Genomic DNA, 23,220 nt, shown 5'->3' on the forward strand with positions numbered 1-23,220 from the left:
GCACAAAGGCACTCAGCCTAATGGGGAGGAGAAGCCAAAGTCTAGGCCAGCCAAGAAGAAAGATGCTTTTCTATAAATTGTCTTCCTGTTTGCAATTTATATAAGGGCGCGGTGTGGACCAGCTGCTGCCCTGCTCAACCACTTTTGAACTCACGCTTGCAGCTAACTCTATGACTTAAACAAAGAAAAATGGGTCATTCTAGTTAATTTTTTTCACGGAGAGCTATGTCTGTCCCATCCAAATCTTCTGCTTTATAAGCTGCCTGCTTTCTTCTACAAAATGTGGTTCAGATGTTTCACAGGAGTATTTTCACCTTGAAGCCTTCCAGAGAAGTCCCTGGGATTTCCTGTGGGAGGTAACATCTGAGTGAGGCTCTGAGTCTCGCTCTTCCACGCCTGTCTTGTCTCGGGGTTCACAGGCCTGGTGTGGCCAACTGACTGTGTATATGTGACGTTGTATTAGATTGCAGGGCCATATGCTGTTTCCCCCTGGAATTCATCCTAAGGCACTACTCGACTTCCAAATCACTGGTGGTAATGGACAGTTCCTCCTTCCCCGCCTGGCTGCAACATGTCTTAGATTCTCCAAGCACACATCTGGCGGCTCTGCGTGTGTTTAGCAACTCGCAGATTTCCCTGCGTTGATTTACACGAGGGCTTCAAAACAAAAAACAAACCCAACATGTACGCAGCCAACATGTATCGGATACCTGCTCTGCTTAAGGCTCTGTGCTCATCTGGGGGACCGTACAAAACACATGAGACAGGGTTCAAATAGTTCATGGGAAGCAATGTGGTTCACCCTAGAGTGACAGGCCTGGGGTCAAAAAACCTCATGTTCTGGCTCCTCGATTGGCTCGCTGTTACCTGAAGCAGTCTTGAACTTCCCCTTTTTTTCCAGTGAAGGGAGGAAGTGGCCTAGATGACTCTGAGGTCCTTCCTTCAGGACCATAATGGTCTCAATTGACCAACTTAGGAGGGGCATTTAGTTGTCGGAGAAGCCAGGCCAGTGGGAGTTCTGGAGAAAATAAATGGTAACAGATCCGTGAGCTTAGCAGTGATTGCAGAGAACATGGCACAGTTCTTAAAATAAAATTAATCTTAATTCTGCCTAATTTAAAAATAAATGTACCATAAACTCTTCCCATTTAGGCTTTATTTGGCAATCTTCTGCAAAATCTGGAAGGTTGGATGGCTTCGAGCACAGTACCATTTTCATTAAAAGCTTAACATAAGAATAGTATTTATAGACTGATTTCTAATTTTCAAAGCACGTTTCGCATATAGTCTCTGATCTGATGCTCACAACAACCCAGTAGGCCTGGCTGTATTGTTTTTCAACCCTTTTTAGGAAACTGAGACTTACAGAGCGTAAAGTGACTTACTCAAGGGGCGCCTGGATGGCTCAGTCCCTTAAGTGTCTGACTCTTGATTTTGGCTCAGGTCATGATCTCATGGTTTGTGGGTTGGAGCCCCGTGTCAGGCTCTGCCCTGACAGTGTGGAGCCTGCTTGGGATTCTCTGTCTCTCCATCTCTGCCCCTTCCCCATTCATGTGCCCTCTCTCTCTCTCTCTTTCTCTCTCTCTCTCTCAAAATAAATAAACTATAAGAAAAAGTGAGTTGCTTAAGACCACCAGCCGAAAAGCCAAGCCAGAATTCCAGCCCTGTTGTTCTCCAGTTGTTATCCCTTTATCATTTCCAAACTGACTTTCTACAAGCGACAAACCAAAGAGGGGCAAGTGCGGGGAGAAATTGAAAAGCTCTAGTGATAAATGGAAGCAAATTGGAGGATGTGGGGGTGGAAATACCTGCAAGGGAATGTAGCTCTTTAACCATCTTCCACTGGGACAAAGCTGAGACGGGCAAAGCTTCGTTCTTGTCACCGAGGCTACACCAACAGGCACTCGGTGGGAAGGAAAATGCTAAGCTGGAGGTAAACGTGCCCGTTTGGTACCCCGCTCCGTGATTGAGATTGTCTTAGGCCTCGCTGATTCCAATGCGCAGCAAATTTTGCAGTTAATGGACTTAGGATTTGTCTCGTGCCACACAAGTGGGGACAGGAACCCACCATGATTCAACTCCATTGTTTTTAGCCAAAACTGAACTTTGCCTTAAAAATGAAGGATGAGTAGATCCAGCATCATTCACAACGGCCCTTCAAGGTAAACATGTCAACCCCGGTTCTCTGATGGAGAATAGAAGTGTGTTTTCATTGGGTCTGTGAGTCCTCCTTAAATGTGGGAGGGGGCATCCCAGGGGTGCTCACTCCAGTTGTCAAACACGCAGTGACATTCGTTCGGGTGTTTGCAGAGAGCCTGCTGCGTGCCAGGCATTGTCCTGGGCTATGGGGATAAATGGTGTGAACAAGGACCATAAGGCTTTGCCCTTCCAGAGCTCACCAGCTGACGAAGGACCCAAAGACATGTTTCAGCAGTTCCAACACTGTAGGGTTAAGGCTAGAAGTGAGAGGAACTCCTTTTATTCATTTGTGCCGGGCCCTGTTTCTTCAGGAGGATTTGTGGCAGCAAAAACGTACATAATGAAGTTGTTAGGACATAAATAAGAAACAGAAATCAAGACTAGGGAAAATATAAATAAGAGTAGAGAGTCAAGAACAGAAGAAGAGAAATTCATAGTTATGCAAGTCATAAGGATCCACTTGGGCTGAACCTCAAATTTGGCATTAAGTGTTCTGGCAGCCATATTGAAAAGGGAACTGTGGTTAGTTATTATTGACAGAAGACAAAAAATACCAGTTCCTCAGGGAAGGAAAGGCTTTCCTAACACTTGGCTCTTGAGGAAATGTCTCATGTGGAATTTTATACAATTTCCAAAAATATCCCGGAAGTGACTATAAAAGTGGGTTTTATAAGGGGGATACCTTGTAGACCCAGCAATGAAAGTGAGGATATGAAACTGAAATGCATTTTTTTTTAATTTGAGAGAGAGAGAGAAAGAGCGCGTGCACATGCGTGCGAATGGGATAAAAGGACAGAGGGAGAGAAAGAGAATCTTAAGCCAACTCCATGCTCCGTGTAGACTCTGATGCGGGGCTTGATCCCAAAATCCTGGGATTGTGACCTGAGCCTAAATCGAGAGTCAAATGATCAACTGACTGAGCCACCTACCCCTAAAATGCAATCTAATAAGTCAATTTTTGTCGTGAGTAGTCTGTCGGAAATACATCGATTTGGGTAACATGTATGTCCAGATGAATCTGTGGCTAGGTGCTAGAATAACTGGGGAAAATGCATGGATTAGACACTCTTATTTATACAAGTCTTCATAATTTTTCTCTATTGGGATTTTCTTTTCTATTCTTTTTTAATAGGAAATTTATTGTCAAATTGGTTTCCATACAACACCCAGTGCTCATCCCAACAGGTGCCCTCCTCAATGCCCATCACCCACTTCCCCCTCCCTCCTACCCACCATCAACCCTCAGTTTATTCTCAATTTTTAAGAGTCTCTATTGGGATTTTCGTAAGTGCATAGATCAAATATCTTCTGGGATAGGGTTGAAGGATAAGTATTTCGTGTTGCGGATCACGTAACGGTTTATACCAGGAGTTAGCAAACATTTTTCCGTAAAAGATAGTAAATATTTTTGCCCTCGTGGGCCAGTTTGTGTCATAACTATTCAGCTCTGCAGTTTTAACACAAAAGCAGCGTAGATAATACGCCGAATGGGGACAGCTGTGTCCCAATAAAACCCGATTTATAAAAATAGGTGGCAGGTCAAATTGGGCTGACAAACTATATTGCCAACCCCTGATGTAACCTACAAATTAAAAAAAGAAAAATTTATGACTGGTATCCTTTTTTTGGAATTACAGAACATTTAGAAACTTGGCAAGTCTTGGTCAGTGGCGACTTTGGCCTCATAATTTAATTGAGAGTAGGTGATGCATGCGGGAGAGAACACGTTCACGTTCAGGGTGCACGTTCATTAGGTTCATTGGAGGAGCATGCAGCGCTAAAGCAATCCCATACAACTTCACGCATCAAAGTGACACTCAACAGACACGAAACCAGAGTTATCGCAGCACAGAACTGGGCTGGGTCTGAAATTTTTTTCCACCCATGCAGAGGAAGAGAATTGTGGTGCTCCTCACTTGGAGGTCTCACACAACACCATGGGTTCTCGTAAGATCCCACGGCTGGTTCCGTAGGAAGGAGAGACATTGGGCTAGCCTTTATCATCTTTTCAAGCGCCCAGTCAATTCCAGGATACCCGATGTAGATGCTAACCGAAATTCTATGAATACGGCCAAAGCTATGGTTACCCACAAGGAGAAAAATCATAACATGATTTCACTGTAAAAAAAAGAAAGAAAAAAAAAAAAGCTTAGTTGTGAGCTGATAACACATTTTGATGGTCTGCTATGGCCCGAGTTCTTAAATACCTCCCATTGGCCATATACCAATTGTGTAATGAATGGGAGCTACAATAAAGGGTTGAGTTTAGTGGTCATCGGAAGAGGTGGCCTTGAGTGGTTTGGAATCTACAACAGGTGGTTAGGGCTTCAGCCTTAATATTACTTTAACCGACGTCTGCATAAGTCCTAGTCCTGAGCAACCGGTCACCTACTCATGTGTCCCATATATGGTGGCAAGGGGAGTGCAGGCTTAAAAAGAAATAACAGCTTCAAAAGAGTATGTAAAACCATGACCGTGGATGCAGTTATGGAACCTTTGGGGCCTTATTGTCAGTTTGGGCATAATTTGGTATGTAACACCGATTGGTAGGGGATTGCTTCCTTTACTCTGTTTAGAATGTCATAACTATTCACTCCTCTGGCAGCACAAGATGTGTAAGGAAACGGTTCCTGCTCATTGTAATGTGGTCACAATGTGGTCCAGGCTTACGGAGACCAAGTACTGTGTCTTTGTCTTCATATACCCAGGGCTTGGCCCAGGACTCAATCCCCAGGGATGATAAAATGTTTGCCCGTTGAACAAATCCTGGTTAGCACCATCCTGTTTGCAGAGCTAGTATCAGAGAGAGAGACAGGTTGCCAGGAAGGGAGGGGGCTCCTTTTTGTTACGCAAATCATGGCAGACAATGAATCGCTCCAAAAGAGGCTAAGGCTTTTTTGGGACTGGACAAGAAATGCCTGCAAAATTTAAAAAACAGAAAGCCGTTCAGATGGAATCATAGTGCTCCCGCCCCACCGCAGCATTTGGGGGGCGGGGGGAGGGGAGTAAGGCATTAGCAGTCAGATTTATATGGGAGGTATATTTTTAATAATGGCTTATTCTTAGCAACCAAGATTTAAGGCCAGACAAGTTTCAAGGGCAAATGTCTCAGGGCAAATATCTGATGTCAAAGTCGCCCGAGACTTCTCCTTTTTCAGACATAACAACTGACCAGACTTATTATTTTGTTTCCTCTTCTTCTTTCCTCTGCCCCCTCCCAATATGCTTGTTTATAACAAGGGCTTTATCAGTTGTCTTAAGAAAACAAATTTCCTTCAACAAACATTACAGTATGATCTTACGGTCGTATTTTTCAAATATCCCTGCCACTAATGAAAACAGATGCACAGAGAACGGAGACAGTCTGAGCCAAAAGCACATTAATGCTGCCACAGCTCTGCCCCCACACCGTCCTGGTGGCCAGGGTGTAGAGTAAGAAGGAAGGACAGAGCCAAGAGGATGAGGTTGTATGCAGGAACCCCAGAATCCAGCTGAGGCTCCAAGCCCGAACGTTTCATTATAGGCCTTACTTGCTACCAGGGAATGTGAGTGCGAGGAAAGAATCAAAATAGATGAACTTAAAGCAAAGGGTGGGGGGGAGGGGGGGCGGGTAACCTTAACACAGGTAATTTGCTTGACTGTCATAAAGAAATTGCCTACTTCCACTGCATCCAGGGACAAACTTTGACCCCAGGGACATTTATTAAATATCATCCCCTCCTTTTCCGTCCACCTCTTTCTGGTTCCCACATCTCCCGACCAAGGGAACATGAGCGTCTGTTCAGTTTTGCCCCTAAGTCTCCCCCAGCAATAACCACGAGTAGGTATTAATTGTTACTACCCGCGTATTCTTTGGCTCACTGACCCGTTCTGGGTGTTCTTGGTCTCAGGGCCTAAGGATCATTTTCTCAGACGCCTCACGGCTCATCTTTCGGCTCAGTTCCTCCAGTGGTATGCGGGCCACCATCAGACTGTATGCGGAGAGCTACGAGAGGGACCCCGGCGGTCATGACCAGGAGCCTCAGGTACGAAAGCAGAGCTGTGTCCTCAGCAATATGTCTCGTCACTCCTGGAAAATTTAGGGAGCTCTCGTGGGCCTTTAGTGGGGGTTATCTGTCTTTCTGGAAAGTAAATTCCATATCGATGGATCCAGCTAGAGGACAGGCTTAGAGTAACTCTAAGCAGATTTCCTTCCTTCCTTCCTTCCTTCCTTCCTTCCTTCCTTCCTTCCTTCCTTCCCTCCCTCCCTCCCTCCCTCCCTCCCTCCCTCCCTCCCTCCTTCCTTCCTTCCTTCCTTCCTTCCTTCCTTCCTTCCTTCCTTCCTTCCTTCTTTCCTCGCAATGCTTGAAACAGAAAATTGGGCTCCAGCCTCTATGATGGGTTTAGACCAGCACCTCCCAAATGATTTCCCTTTCTTGACTATACTGCAGCTTGTTAATTGGGGGTGATATCAAGAGACAGCACTTGTATGGATGAAGGAATGTTTAGTTAGAGTCAAGCTGGTCACAGTCCTCAGAGCCTTGACTCTGCACATGTAAATAAGGAATCTCCAGGTGTTTGGCAAACTCTGGGCTGGATCCTGACCTTGAGGTGCACAGGTGCTACTCTGGGCCTCCTCTCTGAGACTGCTGCAGAGCCCAGATTCTCTTGAGAAGAAGGTCTGCATTTAAAGTTAGGGAGGCTAAGCTAGGCCAGCCAAGGCTGGGCCACCCTGTGTTTGGCAGAGTCCTTTCCTGTTGTCAACAATAGAGCCGATTAAGAACTCAGAAAGTACGTATCCCCACCGCCACATCCATCAATGCTGCAGGCGACATTAAAACCAGAAAGGACCCACCAGAACATTGGGTACCTCCAGCTACAGTGCTGGCCGCCCCTTGCCACCGTGGTCTTTACTCCACCCTGCGTTCTGAAGCAGAGTCCTTGATAAGGTGGTTCCTTGAGATGAAGACAGTGGTTCCGTGCTTCTGTTGTGGAGAAGTAGAGAAGCAAAGAGAAACCCACTGCTTCTCATTTTCGAGTGACTCAGAATTTCCAGTGAGAATTTGCCGTAGTTGGGCCCTAGAATGATCTCAGAGAGGGTCTTCTTTCACTGTCAGCGGTTTAACGCGTTTTCCTTAAAATGGTACCTCTCTCAGGAGAGTCTCGAAGAACCAGATCAATATGGAGCCGTAGATCGTTACACGCAGCCCTGTAGCCAGAAGATCTGTTTGGAGGCAAATCATCCCAGATGGGGCAGTAGAGACCCTGGAGGCTGACAGCTAGTGTGAGGGTCACCCAGCGCATGAAGCAGCAGAGCAGGAAGCCAGTATAAGGTCCTTGGCCCTTCCCGGTCAGAATCACAGGCTTTCCATTCAAGGACGGGCCATTCTCTGCCAACATAATTGGTCAGTGAGTACATTTCACCCAAGATAGTACCAAATCGTGCAAGAATTGGAGGCTTACCCTCTCTTTCCATATAAAACCCTTCTCCTCTCATGTTGGGAAATGAGATTAAATCAAGGGCCTAGAAGTCCAGAGCTACAGACAGGGGGAGGAATGATATTCCTGGCCTCAGCCACTCTGACTCACTCTGACTCGAGGCTAGTTTTTTCTCAGCATTCTTTTCCCTATTTGCACCGGGTAAGTGGTTATGATATCTGCTGATTTTTATTTACCTCCCACACGGACCGCAGGAATATGACATCCAGGCCTTTAGACACGTGTGAAAACAGTCCTGTGCACAAGTGAGTTTCTCGCTGAGGTGTTACACACAAGCCAAGTGGTGCTCCCCCTCGCCTTTTCTTCCCCCAAAGCTTCTTTTGAAGCTGGAAACCTCCATAGGCCTGGGTTGTGTGTTAAGTATATGCTTCAGTCTGTGGGTAAAGAAAACATAAGTAATGCTCGTTTCCATGTAGTTTCCATTCTGTAGGTTTAAAGAGTTCACCATCGGTTGGGGATTCCTTTCATTGATCGTGTTCTTCTGATCAGTCATCTAGATGCCCTCTCTTTTCCATCATGAGTGAGAGTCTTCCCAGATGTGGCTCAGTGGGCCTCACCATATTTAGGTCACGATCCAGCTAAAAATTTTACATTAAAATCGAACTCCTTATTAAAATATCTTGTGTCATTGACTCACCAACTTAAGCCCTGTCGCATAATACATTCAAGTCGAGATGTAATTTAGAATAAGATTTTGAAAGACATCTGATCCCCTAAGGAAGGGGAAGGAGACACCAGCAGGCTCACCCATCACGGTACTGCTGAACCACACCTAGGCACTTGACGACTTCACTATACCTCCTCATTGCATTGCTTTCCCAGAAGCCCAGCTTCTGCCTTCCAAGAGCTCTGGGAGGAAGAGCCATTGGTCAAGTGTTAACAGATACCAAAGATAAGCCATGCTCCTCGAGTTATTACTGCTCCGGGGCCTGATGGGCAAAGACCAGCTGTGTTGCTTCCTCAGCTGCAGAGACCTCTTCCCCCCCACCCCCTTTTAGCTTGTTCACATTGGCAACCCAGAAAACAGAACAAATACCCCTTCTCCCCTCACCCCCCACACTTAGACACCCAATACAGTATCTCTCGAATGTCTAGAGATCCCATTGATAAACGTATCCAATTCAACAGGTGTTAATGTCTCACCTGCCCTGACTCAAAACCCACCTACCTTCCAGTTAATCACCAGAGGACTAGAGAATTCTCTTCACCTGACTTCTCGGTATCTGGCTGTTTTACTTGGCACGTGGAGAGTTCCTGGTCCGGACATCTCTAAAAAGTTTTTATTGAAGTTCTAGTTAGTTAACGTGCAGTGTTGCATTCGTCTCAGGTCGTACAATGTAGTGTCCATCCATCAGCCGGTGTGCATCACAACAGGGGCACTCCTTAATCCCCATCACCTACTTCACCCGTCCCCCCCCCCCCCCACCTCTGGTAACCTCAGTTTGTTCTCCACAGTTACGAGTCCGTTTCTTGGTTTGCCTCTCTTTTTGCGCCCCTTTGCTGGTTTGTTTTGCTTCTTTAGTTCCACATATGAGTGAAATCATATGGTATTTGTCTTTGTATAATAATTTCTTAACTACATCAAAAAATATTATTTGTAAATGAGAGAGACAGAGACAGCTTGAGTGGGGGAGGGGCAGAGAGAGAGAGAGAGAGAGAAAGAGAGAGAATTCCAAGAAGGCCCCGTGCTGCCTGCACAGAGCCTGACGTGGGGCTCGAACCGACGAACCCGTGAGATCATGACCCGAGCAGAAACCGAGTCGGACGCTGAACCGACTGAGCCACCCAGGTGCCCCATCACACACACAATTTTTTTTTTTAATTTTATCCATCTGTGCCTGGGAACAGGTGGTGAGGGGAGGAGGAGAGGTGAGGGGAGGTGAGAGGCCTCTCACCCCTGGTGAGAGGAGATGCTCACTCTGTGTCCTGGGTAAATCAGGCAAGCCTCCGAGGCCTGTTTCTGGAAGATCACATCGTTTTGAAAATAGAAGATTCCTTTAATTTTACTGGCCATCAGTAGGCCTCCAACAAGCCCTCAAACCAGCTGGTAATAATTTGGAAAAAGGGATGAGCCAAAGGATCTCAGTTCACAGGTGACCGGAAACAGTCCAAGTGTTTCCATTTTTGTTCCCACCAAGCTTATTAGCAGAACTGCTAAATTAACTGTTTATTTACCTTCTTTCCTTTTCCTTTTGAACCGGAGGGTGGAGTGGCTAACGAACAATAAAAGATCCAAAAGGAAAAGGAAGGAGAAGTTTTGCTAAGGGCTGGATAATCACAGCCTGATAATCAGCTCTGGCTAATCAACACTTGGCTTTAACACTTGGTACTTTAATTGCAGAATAAAACCACACCCTATCCCACCCCAGGTTTTGGAAGGGGCCCAGTTCTCCCCAACCCTCCTTATAATCAACGGACTTTATGAATTTCTGATAAGCTGTAGATAGAATAAGGACCAATATCTAAGCACCAGGAGTCAAGTTGGAATTCATCTGTCCAACCAAGGGCTGGTTGCCATTTTACTCTTCTTGTTCTTATGACTTTATAATCTAGAAATGTTAAGTCCAGAGCCATTTTGTGTTTTATATTGGGAGAACATAGAACTTCTCATCTAAACCAGGATATTTTTGAGAATGAAATGGGGCACTGATAGTAATTATGTTGAGAATGTCCCCGGTAAACCAGGATATAAGGTTACTCTAGTGACGTGCCTTCGTGCTATCCTAGATCTGCACATCTCTTTAGAGGTGGGTTCCCGAGGGCACTAGCAACATAAACCTAGTAGTACAAAGGGAACGAACCAGTTGGATCCGTGGTTCTAACAAAGCAGGACCACTTGGCTGGCTGGCTGGTTGTGGGGGCGGGGGGGGTTGCTGGTGTTGATAAAGATATCTGTGCCCGGTCCTCCCTCTGAGAGATTCAACTTTAATTGTTCTGGGGGAGGGACTGCGTTTTTGAACAGCCTCCCAGATAAGTCTAGTTAGATGATGCTCTCAAACTTCAGTGTTTATTTCAATCACCTGGGGATCTTGTTAAAAATGCAGATTCTGACTCAGTCTGAGGAAGGCCAGGGAGTCTGCCTTTCTAACAAACTCTGAGGTCATGCTGTGTTGCCGGTCCAGGAGCCACACTTTGAATAGCAGAGTTGGATGAACCGCTAAGCCTTAAAGACAGGTCATTGAATTCTTGACAATTGTAGGAAAAGCAATACCTTTATTGTTTTAAAAGTTTTTAAGTTCATTTATTTATTTTGAGAGAGAGAAAGAGTGTGAGCAGGGGGAGGGGCAGAGAGAGAGAGAGGGAAAGGGAAAAAATCCCAAGCAGGCTCCCTCCTGTCAGTGCAGAGCCCAACATGGGGCTCAAACCCATGAACCCCGTGATCATGACCTGAGCTGAAACCAAGAGCCAGATGCTCAACCAACTGAGCCGCCCAGGTGCTTGAGCAATTCCTGTTTTTACTGTGCTCGCACGCATGGGGCTCTAGATTTCTCTCTCCAGTAGCCCACTGGAATGAACTGGAATGTCTTCCAGGCACCTCCAACTTGACTTACTGCAGAAGCGGCCTCCTGCCAGCTTCCCTCATCCCTCCTTGCTCCAGAAGACCCCTCCTTCTTTACCTGAGGGAGTCTTCATCTCTCTCGGTCAATGGCAGTTCCGTCCTTCCCAGAGGTTCAGCCAAAATCCTAGGAATCATCCTTGACTCTTTTGTTCTTCCTCCCATACTTCACATCCAACAGCAAACCCTATCGATGACCTTCAAAGCACAACCGGAGTCTGACCCCACCTTACCACCTCTACCATTTCTCCCCAGGACCAAGCTCCTGTCCTGGCCTCTCGATGACTGGCATTAGCTTCCTACCCGGTCTCTCTCCTTTTCTCCTCTTGCCCACTCCACCCCCGCATACCGAAAGTCTTAGCACAGCAACCAGAATGACTTTTTTTTTTTTTAAGTTAGATCCCCTAATCGTTCTGGTACAATCCTCCAGTGGCTCCCTATCTCACTCCGGGAAGAGGGAAGAGCCAAAACCCGTACCAGGGGAACCAGCCCCCTGCTGGAAATGATCCCCTTCTCCCTCTGACCGAGTCTCCTACCTCTTGTCCTGTGTCTTTCTGCCCTCCAGCCGTTGTTCTATGCACATACCAAAGACACTCTCTGCCTCCTGCCGCTTAAAAGTGGCTGCTTCCTCTGCCTGGGGTGCTTTTCCCTCCAATATCTCTGTGGCTTGACCTCTTGTTTCCTACTTGAGGACTCCCCTGGCCGCCCTATGTAAAATAACCCTCACATTTGCATACCGTTTATCTTTCTCACCCTGCTTTACTTTCCTCCATGGCACTCACCCCATCTCACACATATATTCACTTGCTTTACTGTCTGTCTCTACCAGTAGAATGTAAACACCGGGAAAAAAGTGTGTAAACACTTTGTCAGTGTTCTTCGCTGTTTCCCCAAGCGCACAGAATACTATCTGGCAGAAGGTAAATGCCCGATAGAATTTTGCCAAACAAATGAAATGTTCAGTGTTAATTACTTCCGAACATCTCAGACGCATTATATCACCTGGGAAACTGAAGTATTCTGTACTCAGTATGAACCTTGGTGCTACCATCAGGTTTTCTCTTACACTTGAAAGTTTGAAGCAAATTGTTGTCATTTTTAAGGTCCCTGCCAAGTGCCAGGAACCATTCTAGATACGTTAGATATGCCCATTATTGTGTTCATCGTTCCAGTGCCCACCCCCCCCCCCAGAGTAGAATTATCATCCTTCTTTTTCAAGTTGGTAAACTGAGTCAGGGAGCCATTAATAGGGAGCAGGCAGTTTCTGGATTGGAGAGTCAAACTAGCTCTTCATAAAACCCAGGTTGTCCATGCTAACCCTGAGGTCCAAGGAGAGAGGATTTCCTCCTACCTCTACGCTTGAACCCAAGGCTGCATCTGGAGCCTTAGTTCAGTATTTACTTACTGAGATACTGTTTTTTTCCCTCACACCAACCAATCCCCTGTTTCTTAGACATCGGTGGGTGCCCAGCAGGTAAATTCAGTTCTGACACTAACTACCCGGAGTTAGCCCAGACCCCACAGATTAAGGGCTCAGTCCCACAAGACTGCCCCCACTTAAGAAAGGGGTGCCCAGGCTCGCCACGTTTCTGTTCATTAGAATACACATTCAGGGGTTCCCATGATCCCCTCCTCAGCTTTGGTAATTTGCTAGAATGACTCACAGAACCCAGGAAGGCACTTTGCTTACTACTGGTGGTTTATTATAAAAGATACAACTCAAGAATGGCCGAACGGAAGAGATTCATAGTGCAAGGTATGGGGGGAAGGGTGCTCAGAGCTCCCATGACGACTCCTGGCACACCACCCTCCCAGGACCTTGAGGTGGTCACCAACGCAGAGGCTCTCTGAACCCTGTTTAGGAGTTTTTACAGAGGTTTCGTTACACAGATATGATTGATTAAATCACTGGGCATTGGTGATTGAACTTCACCTCCAGCCCTTCTCCCTTCCTGGGAGGCTGGGATTTCCAACCCTCTAATCACCTGATGGTTTCCTCAGGCTGCAGCCCTCATTCTGAAGCCATCTGGGGTCTGTAAGAGTCACGGCGTCCGCATAAACTCAGGTGTGGTTGAAAGGGACTTACTATGATTAACAAATCCACTCATGTCACTCAGGTAGTGCAAAGGATTTGGGGAGCTCTGTGCCAGGAGCCAGGGACAAAGACCAAATATGTGGTTTTTTATACCACACTTATAAATGTGGATAAACGTAAGTGCTCTGAAAACAACCAGTTCTCCCTCCCTTAATTTGAGTTAGCAAGGAACAGGTTTTAAAAAAATCATCTAAAACATAATGTTCTAGATACATCCTCGTTGGGTTTTATACGCCACGGGGCATCTAAAGTGAGGGGTTAAAAACTAGGGGAATAAAATTAGAAATGATATGTGTGATGGGGAAGAATTGGAAACAATGGCGTTCAGAAGTGAAAAACATAAATGGATACCCACTTAGGTATTCAGTTTTCATGACAACATGAAAATGTATATACGTGTATGTTTGTGTTTGTACATGCTTATGTGTGTATGTATGTGCGTGTGGTTTGTATACATATATACATATACACACAGAGTTTTGGATTCATAGCAGTTAAATATATGTGAAAAACATCATGTTGTTACTTAGAAAGAAAATCTGCGCAGGGATGTATTAATAGCCTTACATGAAGAAAAAGATGAGAAGGCAGTTCATTTTCTTTTTCTCCTCAGAGTTTAGTCTGGATTGCTATAATTTGAAAATATGGAGGAGGGTGGAGTGATGTAGAGAGAGTTTAGAAAAGAAACACGTGGTTAAAGGGTTGGGGTGTCAACTCTCTGGCCAAGTTAAAGAGCGGGCTCATTTTGCCTGTCAGGGAGGCATGACCTGGAGGCCTTCAGGAATTAAAAGAATAATACGATGCAGAGAAGGATGACCAGCTGTTCTCCATAACTAATGAATATGTAATGTGATGAAATAAACTCAAGCTGAACTGGAAGGGATTCAGACTGACTGTTAGAACAATTTCTCAACTGTGAGGGCGTCTGCCCAAGTAAGATGGCCGGTTTGTGCTTTTCTCGGAGTCTCTATGACCACACAGATTTAAATAATTTTTAAATAGAGGCAGGCGTGGAAAGGATGGGACAAGGTAATGTGTCAGCGTTTTCTAGAACTTTAAAATTGGAGTTCCGTGACTGTTATTTAAAAAAAAAAAGAAACAAACAGGGTCTGGTCAGGTGGGTTAGATTCCCCTCTAGTGGCATAGAAATGAAATTAGGACAGCTGTGTTTTCACAAAGCCGAGTCACTTGGAACCGAATGAAACTTGAGAGAACAAAGATGTGTGAGTTTTCTTTATTTCTACTCACTCAGGTGAATAGCCTCCTAAAGAGACTGAGCGGAGCAGTCCTTTCTCTCCCTAGATACTGCAGTCTGCACTCGCGCTTTGCTCTTCCTCTGGGTTGTTTTCCTTGGATCGAAGAACTGGGATCATCACCTGTGGGTGTGTGAAAAACTCCCTTGGGCCTTTCCCTGCCTCTGCTGGGATCAGAACCCTCTTCAAGGTACTGAATGGGCACTCAAGCCTTTGTGGGCAAGCGTGTGCCCTGACGAGAGCTGACTGCGGCTGTAAACCACTCATGGTGAGCCCACAGACAAAGCCTAGCTCAATTCCCCCTTTTTGGCAATAAGCACAAAAGAGACCCTTCTTCCAAATCCTCTAAGGCTGTCTGGCATTGCCATTTTACCCCCAAGAACCTGGTGGCCTTAAGAAGCAGAAGAACTAAAAGGCGTGCCTTGATCCTGGCTTTGGGTCAATTGTAAATTAAGGTTTAGAGACCCAAAGCCCGGAAAAAATTGTATTTCCCCTCCCTACTTCCCCCTATGGAATTCAAAATAAAAACAAAGTTAGCTTCAAAAACAAATGTCAGGAAATCCAACAAAACTTTTGGTTTTTCCTTCTGAGGCTGTTTATTTCGGTGTCTCTGCTTTGCTGTGCCCAAAGCGCATGCCTCCCCAGCCATTGGTGAACCTGGCACAGTTTGTGTCCACAAATCGCAGAGTCTTGCTGGGTCTTGTTTACTCAGCCTGAAAAGGGAGCATGAATGAATTTGCCTTGGTTACACAAGTACAGAGGGTCACTGGCCATAACTCCTCTCACCAGATGAATGGGTTTGACAACTGTGGCGAGCACAATCTGTCTTTCCCGGCATCCTCTTTGTTCCAGCCCAGATACACCGCACAAGCAAGTTTCCCTTCAGCACAAACCTGCCCGAATCTCATCAGCTGGCAGTGATTCAGGCTTTCTTTGAAGCAGTGCTCTTCTTGGTGGATAGTAAATCATTTCCTTTGCTCATAAACAAAAGTGTTTCTTGGTCAGTGAATACTGGCGGTGAAAGTGGAGGTTGCCTGTGACCTTCAGGAGAAGGCCCTGGACTAGACTATGCCCTCAAGCAGTATCAGGAGGAGACATTGCCTGGGCTCGCCACCGCGGTGGTGCATTTTTCTTGGGGAACATACGTTCTGGGTGGTTAAGGGGAGGAATGTGGCTGTTTTAGCTCTCCTGTCTGCTCTTGGATGATTTCAAGTTTGACATCCTCATCCCAGAAAGAGAAACCCTGTTCCAGATGAAGTGAGGGAGTTCTCTGTCCTTTGTTTTTGCCTCCCAGGAAAGCTGAGAGGTATAAACTCTGGAAGGGCAGCATTTCAGTCCCAGAATGCTTAGGTCTTAGGAGAGAAAACAGCGAAAGGTTTATGAAATTCTTGCTTTGTGGGTTGTGCATGCTTGTTTATTTTATTTTGCTTTGGGTTTTATTTCCAAGCATTTCTGTTTGTAGAAATCATCATGGAAGGTGTTTTTGGTAACTTGGGGCCTGTGTATTCCAAAGTTAATGATGGGCAGATGGGAGGTAATGAGGCCATGAGAGTGTTTTAATATGTAGGTTTTATTATTTAGGTATGGCGAGGCCGACAGATTAGGAGACAATCGCCACTGAAAAGATGGCCGGTTACTCATTGTTCCCAGGAGGACCGGGCATGCCGCTCCATTCAGGGCCACAGGGGGAATCACCAATTATGAGGCAGAAAGAGTCAGGGGGAAATGTGGGCAAGAGCTTTTATTACCAGACTTAGCAGACTGAGGAGACTTAGGATTGGCTAGTTTGAATAATTTTGGCAGGCTCTGAGGCGGAGGGGCTGTTCCTGGTTGTCTGATACCTGGCCCTTGGGTGATTAGGGCTGGTGGACAGTGGCCCAGAATGTGAAAGTCCCCTAAAGGAGATATTTGGGGATGGGACTTGGGATTGATTGGTCTGCATATGAAAGGTGTGTTGATAGGGCACCTATTTGCTACCTCTAGAAATTAGCTAACCCTGGGAGGAGCAAACCCTTCCACTATTAACAAGGCCACAAGATGTCAAAGCACCACAATAAAAGCCATGTGTCATATGGAGAGGAAAAGACAGAAACACAGTCACTTTTCCAGGTGTTTAGGGGCACCAGGACTTTGGCCCAATGTCCCATTGTCCCACCATTGGGCTTTGGAATCAGACACCCTTGGCCTTGAGCCCTTGGCAACTTAATCTGTAAGCTTCAGTTACTTTTCAGTCATATGGGGATAGAAATACTTTTCATTTCGTAGGATTGTTGCGATAATTAAATGAAATCATTCGTACAGAGTGTTTTGGACAATGGCACACGCAAAGTGCTCAATAAATGTCAGCTGTTACTAATATTGTTCTTGCCATTATTTTTATTAATAGCAGTGGAGACCAGTTTTCTGATCACACGAAGATCAAAGAGTCTCAGACTAATTAGTAATTTGTTTTGTTGGGGTTGTCCAATAGTCCTATTCTATCCAAGACAGGGTGCAATTGGTTGGTTGTTCCCAACTCATTTGCCAGAGAGAAAGGATTTGAAGACAAGAGCAGGTGTGAGACAAAGGGTGGGCTCATTGGAGAGAAGATTATGAAATCTCTGTTGCTGGTTGTAAGATAAGTGCTTGATGGCTTCAGAGTATTAAATGCAAAAACTTAGCCCTACGGAAGAGGTGTTAACAACTTTTCTCTACAAAGGGCCAAATAGCAAATACTTTTAAGTTCTGCTAGCTGTGTTAGTTTGCTAGGGCTGACGTCATAAAGTACCGGAGGCCAGGTGGCCTAAACAATAGAAATTTATTATCTCCCAGTTTTGGAGGCTGGAAATTCAAATTCAAGGCATTGACAGGGTTGGTTTTCATCCAGGGGCTGTGAGGAAAGATCTGTTCTTGACCTCCCTTCTTGGTTTGTGGATGGCCGCCTTCTCCCTCCACTTCTTCACATCATCTTCTCTCTGTGGATGTCTGTGTCCAGATTTTTCCTTCTTATAAGGATACCAGTCACATTGGATCAGGGCCCACCCCAATGACCTCACTCTAACTTGATTGCCTCTGCAAAGACCCTGTTTCCAAAGAAGATCGCTTTCTGAGGGACTGGGGGAGGGTCAGGACTCTGACATGAATTTTGAGGAGGTCACATTAGTCATATGGAACTGTGTTACCAGTTCTCAACTGCCATTGTAGCACAAAAGCAGCCACAGACAATGTGTAAATCAATTAGTACATTTACTTATGGACAACAGAATTTGGACTTTGTGTACCTTTCGCATGTCAAAATATTCGTCTTCTGATTGTTTTTAACTGCTTAAAAATGTAAAACCCATTCTTGTTCCTAGGCTGTATAAAAACCAGGTGGTGGGCCAGACAAGGACTACAGTTTGCTGACCCTGCCTTATAGGTTTTTAAACTCAGCACACTATTTCTTGTTACATTCAGTGAAGCATACATCAAAATGAGTTTGGCTACACAATACAGTTTATAAAAGGTAAATTGACATTTGTATTTGTGTGTGTGTATGTGTGTGTGTGTGTGTGTGTGTGTGTGTGTGTGTGTTTATACATGAATTTTCCAGTTTTAAAACAAAGTATCAAATATCTCCGGAAACCCCCAAACTTGACGTTCTGAGATCGAACTCCCTGGCTTTTGGTCGCAATGAAGCCTGCAAGGAAAATGTCTTAGAGCATGTTTGTATTCGTGAAATCAAGTTCCTTTTTTGGGCTTCAGATTTCGTGAAGCAAGTTTCCTTCTTTTTCCTATCCAAAGCAGTTGCTGACAAATGATTTTCAGATGAGCAGCACTATATTTAGGAAGAGAAAGGAGAACTAAGGAAGAATTCGTGGATACATGGGATGAAAAAAGGAAAGCATGAGAGAGAGCCCTGGTGAATACTTGGAATGTATGGGAAACATGTCCATAGGTGCACAAAGCCAGGAGAACCTTGACATTGTATTTTGGGGCAGAATGGGGCTTCCAGGAATTGGCAACAGGCACTCTTGCACTTCAGATGCTTTATCGGTCATCCTCAAACCCACTCCCCAAAGAAGCCCCACATTCAATAGGAAGCAAGAAGTCTATGACTGCTTTTTGTTCCTTGTTTGCTTCTAGTGACAGCCTCAGAAGTTACAGTTAGGATGGCCGGTGTGGTGTTCAACAAAACCTAAGACACTTTCGTGATGATTTACTAAGATTTTCCAGCTGTACTTTTTATACTGCGTGTTTTCTATTGGGTTTAGCTACGTGGGCATTTCTATAGTGGTGAATCAAGACTCTGGCCTTGACTTACACCCACATAGTATATCTCATTTCGATACTGCTCAGAAGTTGCAGGCATCATCCTTTTAATGGATAAGATTCTATAAAAAGTTTAAAAGCGGCTGCAATTTAGCGTGTTTCTATCTGCGTTCTAAGCTCTTGCTACCCAAAGGACAAGTAGCATCAGCATCATCTGGTTGCTTCCTAAAGTGCAAAGTCTCAGGCCCCATCCCAGACCTGCTGAATCTGACTCTGCATTTTAACGAGCTGCCCCGGTAATCCGTGTGCACACTCAAGTTTGAGGCGTCCTACTGCGACGACCATCGGGATCCTTATTTGCCCCTTGGCTAGAGCAGAAAAATCCCTCTAAACTACTAGGAAGCCAGGTGATTGGCCTCTGCTCTTCCCTCCTCCTTCCAGAAAATCACAAAAAAGCGTAGAACACAACTCAGACAAGTGCCGCAAGACCTTTGAAGACCTGTTTCTGCTTCTCAGGATAATTAACAAAAAGAGAAGCAAGAAAGTCAGTTTCACTTTGCGTCTCCATAGAAACCCTGCCTCTCTTCAACTCCACAGTGTTAGACTGTGTTTTCTTCACACAGTTAATATCATTCGAACGGAGAGATTCAAAATAACCCAGGGAGGAGGTAAAGAAAGTTCTAAGGTGATTTTACCAAGATAGGGAGCCTTCCTAAAACTGTGGGTAGACAGTCTAGCACTACTATCACTAGGTAAAGGTCAATCATATATATATATATTTTTTGGTGTTTTTATTTATTTTTGAGAGAGAGAGAGAGAGAGAGAGAGACAGAGCCTGAGCAGGAGAGGGGCAGAGAGAGAGGGAGACACAGAATCCAAAGCAGGCTCCAGGCTCCCAGCTGTCAGCAGAGCCCGATGCGGGGCTTGAACTCGTGAGCCACAAGATCTTGACCTGAGCCAAAAATCGGATGCTCAACTGACTTAGCGCCCAGGTGCCCTAAGTATTTTAAAATACTTGAGGGTTATATGGCAGCTATGTCTTTTTTTTTTTTTTTAATTCAAGTTAGCTAACATACAGTGTAGTCTTGGCTTCAGGGGTAGAACCCAGTGATCCATCACTGACGTACGACACCCAGTGCTCATCCAACAAGTGCCCTCCTTAATGCCCATCACCCATTTAAACCCATCTCCCACCCACCTCCCCACCAGCAACCCTCAGTTTGTTCTCTGAATTGAAGAGTCTTATGGTTTGCCTCCCTCTCTGTTTTTATCTTATTTTTCCTTCCCTTCCCTTATGTTCATTTGTTGGGCTTCTCATATTCCACATATGAGTGAAATCTTATGATATCTGTCTTTCTCTGACTGACCTATTTCACTTAGCATAATACACTCTCCTTCCATCCATGTTGTTGCCAACGTCAAGATTTCATTGTTTTGGATCACCATGCAGTATTCCATTGTATATATAACCACATCTTCTTTATGCATTCATCAGTCGATGGGCATTTGGGCTCTTTCCATAATTTGGCTATTGTTGAAAGTGCTGCTGTAAACATTGGGGTGCATTCAAATCAGCATTTTTGTATCCTTTGGATAAACACCTAGTAGTGCAATTGCTGGGTCCTAGGGTAGTTCTATTTTTAATCTTTTGAGGAACCTCCATACTGTTTTCCAGAGCGGCTGCCCCAGTTTGCATTCCCGCCAGTCGAGCAAAAGGGTTCCCCTTTCTCCGTATCCTCACCAACATCTGTTGTTGCCTGAGTTGTTAATTGTAGTATATGGCAGGTGTGTCTTAAAGGCAAAGTTCAAAAGAACATGTTCTTTTGTCAAACGTGGAAGAAATGTTCAGCCACCGCACTCATAAAACGTGTATTAACCGTCCCTGAAGTCCACCGACAGTCTTTGTATCACGGAGAAGAATCTCTTCGAGTGGAGGGTCATTTCTATTTGTCAGTGCCTGGTGTTAATGACTTTTCAACTGTACTGCCTCCACCGTATGACTCAGGCAGCCCACTAGACATTTTCTTTACCCTTTGCTTCTACTCTTCATGCTTAGTTTGGTAGTTCTTGCTAACTAGCTGCTTTGGAAACCGATACGCCCTTCAGGCGTGTGTTCCAAGTGCAGTGACGTCTGTTCTTTCGGCTTTCAGCATTGTCCTGTCCATCTGCTGTCTGATTCCATTCCCTCTGGCTGGAGAGCTGGGGCTGCAGGGCACACAGACACAAGGGGAGGAGAGCATTCCTGGGGCTGAGGGGAGAGGGGCAGAGAGAGAGAATCGTAAGCAGGCTCCACACTCATCACGGAGCCCATTACAGGGCTCAATCCCATGACCCGGGGATCATGACCTGAGCCCAAAGAGTTGAATGCTCAACCAACTGAGCCAGCCAGGTGCCCATCGAAGTTAACGTTTTTGAAAGAAGCCAAATATCGTTTGCAGATTCTTTAAAAGAAATCCTAATAGTCATAGTCTGGAAAATATTATAGTGAGTATTAATGGAAGAGAGATGTTACTTCTGATTGCAATGACTTTGGGTGCCTTTCAGTCAAGGAGCTGAGAACACTTCTGGTATTCTTAATCTTTTTAAACAAATCAGATCTTCCGTGAGAAAAGATAGTATGAGTTTCATGTTACGGACAAGGAAGCAGAAGCCAGAGAAGTTGTTGTCTGCCTACCAAAGGTCAACCTGTTGGGGTTAGATGCTTGGACACACACTTCCACCCTACTCTTCTAGCAAGCCAGGCTTCCTGCTTAAAGAATAATAATAATTGGGGCGCCTGGGTGGCGCAGTCGGTTAAGCGTCCGACTTCAGCCAGGTCACGATCTCGCGGTCCGTGAGTTCGAGCCCCGCGTCAGGCTCTGGGCTGATGGCTCGGAGCCTGGAGCCTGTTTCTGATTCTGTGTCTCCCTCTCTCTCTGCCCCTCCCCCGTTCATGCTCTGTCTCTCTCTGTCCCAAAAATAAATAAAAAATGTTGAAAAAAAAATTAAAAAAAAAAGAATAATAATAATAATAATAATAATAATAATAACGTTGATTCCTGTACATGGGCTAGATAGAAAGCTGTGTGTTTTGTGTTCTTTGGTTTCTTATTCTCATCACAATCCAATAGGGTAGGTACTTAGCCATCCATGTTTTGTAAGTGAGAAAACTTTGGCCCTGAGAGTTTAAATGACCTACTATATCTAAGCAGTGTGGCTGGTATTTGAACCTAGACTCTGCCCCCCAGAGACCCGGGTCTTAACTAGGGTGCTATACCCTGTGCTGTCAAAAACTTTGGGGATGTGCACCCCAAATAAATTCGAGTCACCGGGGTGCCCATCCTTCATCTGGCCTACCGTCGGTGCCCCCCAACCCATCCTCTGAGAATGTTCTCAGATGCAATCCTTGAGCCTCACAGTTCCTGAGTAGTGAGAAGTCTAGTCTAGCCTAGATTTGCTCCTTGTGCAAATCCGCCGGCCTTCCCTCAACGTCTTCAAGCTCCGCCTCGTGAGAACGTCTGTTTCAGAAAAAAGAGGAAGATTTTAGTTAGAATGTCCTAGATTTCCTGGATAAGGTAACCAGGTAAAATGTCTACTCATGAATATCAAAATCATTTCACTGCTTCTGCTCCGTGACTGCTTGTTCCGTGGCAGCAAATTCACACGCCAGCGAATCCTAGATTAGGGAGTTGAAGACAGTAGGGCACAGCAGGGATGCCAGTGACACCCAGCTCTCTCCAGGTTTTGCCTTATTAACAGATGAGCCCAGCATTGCCATATTTTCTGGATTTTTAGAAACCTGGATTTTTGTATAAAATGTGGTTTTTAAATACTGGCAGGAAAATGATCACAAAACAAAACCAAACCCCGTGTGAAGGACTTCTAGTAATTGTGGGCTAGGTGATTCAATCTAACCCTCCCTCTGGACCAAAGAGGCTGAAAGAAACACATAAAAGCATTTTTGGAAAAACATCGGTGACCAATGATCTGATAAAAGAGTAACAGAAATAGGGAAGGAGTTGGGGCTCAGGGAAGTGAGCCAGAACACTTTCTATGCTAAGGCATTTGCCCGTTTAGGGGAGATGCTAGGAACAGCCGCTTGTGGAAAATTACATACGTGAAGGTCACGGGCCTCAGGTCTAGGTGGAAAACCTGGTCTGTTACCACCTGCCTCTGTTGCCCGGAGGACTAACCAGAGGGTCAGATAAGAGGCACCCCCGAGTGACAGATTGATGTGTGGCTGAAGGAAAACTGGTTAGAGTTAAGAACTCACCAAAAGCAGAGATCCTGGCACAACAATGCCCGTTCTAGATTGTAAATTCAAAGGGAATCATTCCAAAAATAACAGAGTACAGATTGCAGTCCCGGGGGTGATAAATCCATGACTCTGAACTGCTAGCTCCCTCAGAAGATGAAGGAAGCTATTCTTA

General features: G+C 45.3%; 1 protein-coding gene across 1 annotated transcript in view; it reads left to right on the plus strand.

The window, feature by feature from the left end:
• PGM5 (phosphoglucomutase 5) overlaps nt 1-23,220 on the plus strand; it is a 183,767-nt gene that overhangs the window by 141,374 nt on the left and 19,173 nt on the right. Inside the window, exon 10 of the mRNA XM_042912875.1 lies at nt 6,090-6,224. Coding sequence (XP_042768809.1) covers nt 6,090-6,224 — 135 coding nt within the window. The remainder of the gene's footprint in view (nt 1-6,089; nt 6,225-23,220) is intronic.

The sequence above is a fragment of the Panthera leo genome, chromosome D4 (assembly GCF_018350215.1).
Source record: "Panthera leo isolate Ple1 chromosome D4, P.leo_Ple1_pat1.1, whole genome shotgun sequence".
Classification (NCBI taxonomy): domain Eukaryota; kingdom Metazoa; phylum Chordata; class Mammalia; order Carnivora; family Felidae; genus Panthera; species Panthera leo.